The sequence below is a fragment of the Vitis vinifera genome, chromosome 12 (assembly GCF_030704535.1).
Source record: "Vitis vinifera cultivar Pinot Noir 40024 chromosome 12, ASM3070453v1".
NCBI classification, from domain to species: Eukaryota; Viridiplantae; Streptophyta; class Magnoliopsida; order Vitales; family Vitaceae; genus Vitis; species Vitis vinifera.
The window spans coordinates 932,923-940,208 of NC_081816.1; the positions used below are offsets into that span (position 1 = coordinate 932,923).

General features: G+C 32.4%; 1 protein-coding gene across 2 annotated transcripts; it reads right to left on the minus strand.

Moving 5' to 3' along the window:
- Positions 1-1,456: 1,456 nt before the first annotated feature.
- On the minus strand, positions 1,457-6,242 carry LOC100245375 (probable receptor-like protein kinase At2g42960). 2 transcript variants are annotated; one of them, XM_002283553.5, is made up of 8 exons: positions 5,704-6,242; positions 4,347-5,064; positions 4,152-4,256; positions 3,832-3,954; positions 3,428-3,598; positions 3,185-3,314; positions 2,868-3,077; positions 1,457-1,968 (listed from the first exon to the last, which is right to left on the minus strand). In XM_002283553.5, exons 2-8 carry the CDS (start codon positions 4,991-4,993, stop codon positions 1,843-1,845), a joined length of 1,512 nt encoding a protein of 503 aa, XP_002283589.2. In that variant the 5' UTR covers positions 4,994-5,064; positions 5,704-6,242; the 3' UTR covers positions 1,457-1,842. The 2 variants fall into 2 exon arrangements, with proteins under 2 accessions (XP_002283589.2, XP_010657122.1); XM_010658820.3 differs by lacking the exon at positions 5,704-6,242 and adding an exon at positions 5,547-5,664.
- Positions 6,243-7,286: the final 1,044 nt, after the last annotated feature.

Genomic DNA, 7,286 nt, shown 5'->3' on the forward strand with positions numbered 1-7,286 from the left:
TTTAGTCAAATAATTCATTATTAAAAGGTAATACCACAATGGTCAAAGGTACCTTTTACCGAAAAGTATATAAAATACTAATTTTTTTAAATAGTTGTTTGAAATTTATATTTTATAAATTTAGGTTTCTATTTTTTGGTTTTTTTTCATATGAGTGTATGAAAACACAATTTTTTAAGGGTTTTTTTTTTTTTTTACTTGCTTTAAGACTTATATCTTTGGACTTTAATGTTTTTTAACTTCTCACTTTTTATAAATAACTTTATCCTAATACAAAATGTAAAATATTTTTATTTTTATCTTAATAGTAAAAATCACTTTTTCTCCTTTTTCTTTCCAACCTAACTTTATTGTTAAATTATTTCTAAAATTTTTGGATAGTTTTTATTTTGATAACTAATCAATAGAAAAAGTCATTATGACTTCAAAAAACAAACAAACAAATAAATACATAAACAAACAAAGACCACCTAAATCTTTCTCATTTTCCTTCAAAAGTTGAGAATTCTTAGAGAATTTTATTTGCTCGTATTTAATATTAGAATAAAAAATAAGGGAAAAAAAAAGTTAAATATAATTAAAATTATTAAAAAAAATTATATATTTTTAAATTATTTAATTTTTATATTGAAGAATTTAAATAAATAAAAATTTTAAAATAATATATAAAAATAATTTATTGATTTTATTTTTTTTTTTTTTTTTGGCCTTTTTTTTCCTTCTACATTTTGCTTTCTCTTTTTTTTTTCAAACTCCCCGACAACTAAGCATAACAATAAAAAAGTAAAAAATAAATTTAAAACTAATAAATTTCTCTGTATACTTCTTTAAATTCATTTTATTTATTTTAATACTTATATAAAAATTGAAATTTTAAACACATACATTATTAAACAAGTAAACATATCAACATCAGTGGTTAGGGTCCCATTTTCTGGTTCTGTCCATCTCATTTTCCGCTCCCCCAAACAGTGGCGGAAATCATTGGCAGTGACTAGTGAGAAGCTCCAAATACAAGCAAAAGAAATATGACCGTTAGAATGAGTGAGACAGGAAGTCAAAAGACGAAAGGACTTATGAATAATTGAATTATAACAGCAGCTCAGCTCTTATCTGAAGCTGACACAGCTCAGAAACCCAGGCCCCAGAAAAGAAAAAAACAATTTCCCTCCAACCACCATCTAATGAAATTTTCTATTAAGACGGCGACACAATCATAACCCTCAAGTAATATAAAAAATGAAGCTGGGACGGAGAAAAAAGAAAGGGGAAATGGAGTGTGCATCATTCAACAGCAACACAGAGATAATTTGCTGCAAAAAGCAGATAGAAAAGAAAATGATGAATGATTCAATACTTTGAAGACTAATGCAGAAGATATATTGAAGACCCAAATGTAAAAGGCAAGAAAAAAGAAAAACCCAGATGAGTTTTTTCACCATCCCAACAACAGGAATCAAGTCAAAAACAACAAAGAATAGTAATCATGTATAAGAAAGAAGAAAAAAGCACAGCCGATGATCCATCCATCCAAATCTGTACAGAAACAATCTCTCCAGCTCTCTGATATTTTACCCGGTTTTTATGTGTTTAAGAGCACCTCTGGTAGGGCAATACACAGGAGAAGGTAACATTTAAATAACAGCCAATGCTTTAAAAATGGAGAATCCAAATGGGCTTTATCCTCAATCAGATTGCTCTCTTACAAGCAGTAAACATCATTTTTTTTTTCCCTGGAAAACAAACTTTGGAAGGTAGTACCTTGATCTATTGATCTGTTACTGAGTGTTTATATTTTGGGTGAGTAGCATTATTCACCCAGTTGTCATGTCCGTGTCAGTCCTATCCATGAATCGCCTCTGAAGTATGGCACTCTGATTCATTTACCTTGTTCTCCACGTCGCCTGAACCAGAGTTCTCCTTCATGGACTCAAGGTCCATGCTGGTTGTTCGGCTCTTCCTTCGGTCCTGGGAAAAGATTGTACAAGCCAAAACTATCAGCTTCTCATCATACCACAGGCTCATTTGCAGTAAAAATTTTAGAATGGCAAAGCATCCATCACTAGAATTGACCTACACTACTATAACTAGAAACATGTCTCCATTGAATAGTGGGAAAAAAAAAAAAAAAAAACCAAAAAAAAAAGGGTTTTCATGGGGACAAGGGGACAAAAAAGATGGTCAATGTTATAACTTGTACTGATTTTGGATTTCACCAATAAAGCAGGGGTAGAAACATTAACAGGGATATGCATAATGGTAGATAAACATTGTGTTGGACATAGAAAAGCCCCTAAATCTAAATATGGGGATTTGAGGACACAACTATATCTGCTTGTGAATATGCTATAAGAAACAATATCTTAGTTGAGTTTCTAAACATATGGAAAGACCCCATGAGTTGTCTCGGTTAGCCAAATCCAAGATAGTAGCTATGGTGCAAAACAGTACAAGTCTCGGGTATCAAGAGATCTTACATTGTCAAAAACAATAAAAAAGAAATAAATAACTTTACACCGTCTCATATCACAAGCAGAAAACAAATTTGCTTTTGCACAATTTCTAAGTAAATAGAGGTGAAACTCCTCATGAAAAGGTTTCAGACTAGTATTAAACAGACTGGTGTGAATTTTTAATGAATGGGACAATGGTGGATATGTTGCTTTAAAATCAAAGGACAAAGGTAAATGTATAGCATGACTTGATTGGAAATACGTGATAAAATCAGTTGTGAGTGACAGAGAAAAAAATCAAATTGATTATTCTTTATCAATTTTATAAAAAATTATTAAAATATAGTAAGGAGAAATAAGATAAATAAACAAGTAATTAATTGTTAACATTTGAAGGAGAAAATTGGTAAGCACCTCACGAAATGGGTATTCATCCTGTTCGAGCATTCGAACAACCTGACTCATTTTGGGTCTCTTTTCTGAGTCAGGGTCAACACACCTAAGGGCGACAAGAAGAGCGCGTTTTAGAGCACGTGTTGTGGGCTTAACTTCAAGGTTTGGATCCACAACTTCTTCAGCTCTTCTTGTCCCTACCATCACTTTAAGCCACTCGACAAGATTAACCTGCCATGAGCATGAACAGCTTATCATAGCTCTTCTTGAACAAGCCTGTATATTTACCTTTCGACGAAAGGAGAAAGAAGTCCCCAATGCATTGGACAGAGAAATACCTCATTAGCAGGCCGGCCATAGTCAACTGGATCCCTTCCAGTAACTGCTTCCAGCAGGAGAACACCAAAGCTGTAGATATCACTCTTCTCATTTAACAAGCCAGTATTAGCATATTCTGGTGCCACATAACTGAAATCCAGAGAAAAGATGTCAGGTTCTGAGGCTCTCATAAAAAATTTATATCATACAGGTGGAAAAACTATAAAGACTAAAGGGGACTTAAGATGAACATATAAACATACCCAAATGTTCCCATTACTCTAGTCGTTATGTGGCTTTCACCTGAGCCCAAGAGCTTGGCCAATCCAAAATCAGAAACCTTTGCATTGAACTCATCATCAATCAAGATGTTGCTTGATTTTATGTCTCGATGAACAACTTTCGGTTCTATTGCCTCATGCAAATAGGCAAGCCTGCAACCCAATATGAAACATTTTTTTGACTTTTTCAAAGTGTGAAAGACCAAGATGTTCAATTTCAGTTCTGGAGTAGATTTCAGTTCTGAATGGAATAAAAACAATGACTGGAGTCTCAAAACTTAGAAAGGATTTCATAGAAATAGAGGAGGTAATTGCCTATATTAATCTCGGTTCTAGTAACGCAAATCTTAATGATGACACTATTTTCAGTTGAGAGATGGACTTACGCCTTGGCTGTACCAAGAATAACCTTCATGCGGGCCTCCCAAGTAAGGTTGCCATATTGGCGCATAGCTCCATGAAGCCACTGTTCTAAGTTGCCATTGTTCACATATTCATACACCAGCATCCTATATTAAAGAATAATAAGTACATAACCACATCCCAGGCAAATCAGATCGACAAGATTGCAAAAGAATTGGAAAAGTACTTTGTTTTTCAACGAAAAAGTACTTCATCATGACAATAAATAATAATAACATCCAACATGCCAAATGAATAGGAATGAAATAAATTACCACATCAATAAAAAGTGAACAAATCTTACCTGTGAACTCCTTCTATGCAATAGCCCAAAAGTCGCACAAGATTTTTATGCCGAACATGGCCTATAGCCTCAACTTCAACCCTGAACTCTTTTTCTGCCTGTCCCCTGTGAACCCATTTCATAATGCAGTCATAAACCAAATTTCAACCAAAGCATCATAAAAAGTGAGAGAAGGTGCTTTTGATCTATTCTTACAGATTATTAAGAAGCTTCTTCACTGCTACCTCAGCTCCATTGATTAGTCTGCCCTTATAGACAACTCCATATCCACCTTCCCCAAGCACATTTTCAGCTGAGAAACGACTTGTTGCATACTCAAGATCTCTAAGAGTAAACCAGTGGCCCCAACCAAGATGAGACACTTCTGGTAAACCGATTAAAGGAGAGGCTGATGCAAGCCCATATGACAATGAAGAATGCTTCCGAACAGTTCCAGAACTTCCTTCTTCCCCTGATTGTGAACTACAGCCTCTCTCATGATGATAAATGGAGCTGCACTGGCTGACATTGTCAGGATCACTTGATTTGCTCACACCCAAATGATACATCTTCTCAGAATTTCTGTCAGTTGATTTATCATTGACATTAAGGAATAAACTTTCATCATGAAAATTCTGAGTCCCAATCCTGTCAACCTTGATATCTTTAGAGACATTGGGTATTTGAGAAAGGGTGAATTTGTCAAGGGTTCTTCGAGATTTTCGTCTGAACATGACCCATATAGATAAGATACATAGAATCAAAACTATGAATGCACCAACACATACACCAATTAAAACCCAAAGTTTTAGACCCAGAAATTTCTTCGACAATTCAGTGTCCAAAGATTTCTGCGATGACATTTCTGATGCTCTGGTAGCAAAGAATGAAAATTGTGCTTCCTCCTTGTGATGCAAACTCAAGACATTTCCACCTGGGTACCATAAGCATGATATGTGACTCTACAAATATTAAAATACCTAACAAATATATGAATTTTTTTGAAAAATATTCTGATGTGGTTTTCATTTTCCTTGCTGGAACTCTGTGCAAAACAGGCCAGATATCAATAATACAAGTTACCCAAATGATAAAAACCATTCTTAACCTGATTCAACACTCAAACTCAGAAACAAAGACTAGCTAAATCCATTTGATGCAATTTGCAAAAAAAAAAATATGTATATGTCAAAGTAATAATAAGATTCATGGCTTCATCTAATCATTTAAAGAAATTCATATACATTCCTGTTGACAGCTTCATAGGAGAACAGTGATTACTAGACATTCCACAATAAAGAAGCAATTGTTCCCACATTCCATAAAACCTCATTTGCGTCAAATCCATTCCAATTTTAAAGAAAAATATTAAGCCAATTTCAACATTCCATAAGAAGCAATCACATACTCATATACCTCCTTGGATGAAATCACAAATCCAAATCTAAGAAAGCAGGAAGAAAATCTAAGAAAGCATCACTTATGAACCAAGTAAGAGAAAGAGAAAAGAGAGAGAAAGTGAGAAAAATGTGAACACTCCATCATAAAGTGATTCAAAAGAGAAAGCATTTACCTTTGTGGTGATCTAAGCTAACCCCCTTGATCTTCCTCCTTGAGAACCCAGAGAAGAAAAGAAAGGGCTTCTTTTTTAGGCAAGAGAGACACAATGAGCATAGATAGGCCAATGTAGACCTGAAATAACACAAACCCACCAAAACCCAATAGGCCAAAACAAAAGGCAACAGCCCCAGAAGGAGTAGTTTACAAGTAGAGCTTTGTGGCCTGAAGTGGGCCAAAAAAGAATTGAGAGAATGATAAAAGAGATGTTGATGAAGGCCAGACAAAAATCTAATCTTTCAAGGGAAAAAAATGCAATTCATGGAGAGAGAGAAAAGGAAAAGGAGAGAGATTATATAATTTAGAGGGCCATAAAAGCAGAGGTGGGTGAAATGGTTGGTGGGTTGTGTATATGTGGAGGAGAGAGAGCTCAGAAAGCTGGAAAGAAAGCTTGGTTTGCAATGGAGGAAACCAGAGAAAGAGATAGTAAAGAGAAAGCAAATGTGGTGAACAGCGTTTGCATTTATAACTGGGTAAAAGAAAAAAAAAAAACTAGGAGAAAAGGGGCATAGTGTGTGTGAGAGAGAGATAGAGAGAGAGAGAGAGTCAACTCAAAACCCAACAGGCAACAGGAGGGAACTCCAAATCTAGCTTCATGTGAGGTCCACTTACTAAATTGTCCTCATGTTTTAAGCCCAATAACTAAAATAAATATAATAATTTAGGTGTGATTTGAATATATATATATATATATATATATATATTATTTTAAATTTTTAAAAATAAAAATTTATAATTTTCACACAAAATATAAAAAATTTACCTTATATTTTCAAAAATTATTTTTAAAATTTAGATTTTTATTTTTTGAAAGACTTTTTATTATTTTTTATTTTTAAAGTGTTTAAGATTATTTACATTGTAATTATTTTTATTTTAAAAATTAAAAAATGACTAAAATTGTATCTTAAATTTTTAAATTTAAACTTCATTTATTTATACTATTAATTCTTCTTAATTTCTTGATTTTTAAATTTGTAAAATTATTATCCTTTTTTATTTCATGATAACTGGGTAGATTTTATTAACATTATTATTACCTTCCTTATAAGAAAAAAATAAAATAAAATTCAACTTCTAACATTTGTATCATTAAGAAATTAGCTTTGTTTCCATGTTTTTTATTTATTTCTTCTTTACCCTCTTTCCATAAGTATAAATAAGAATTATTAAAATATTTTTCCCTTTTAATTGAGGGAGTTATAAAAAAAATAATGCACTCAATTTTAAATTATCTTATTTTTCATAGATTTAGAAAATTATTAAGATTTTTCATATCGAGTCTATTAAGATTATGTTTGATAATAATTTTAGAAAACGTTTATAATCTTGCTAATACTTGAAAATATTATTTTTCAAATATTAAAAATATTGAAAACGATTTCTAAAATTATTATCAAATAGACTCTAAATTAACTTTGTAAAACTTTTTCATATATTTTTTTCATTTTTCTCCTCAATAAAATTGAAATTTCACCCTCTTGCGCATGCAAAAAACATATCAACCGTTTGTTTGTTTGTTAATAAGATTATTCGAAA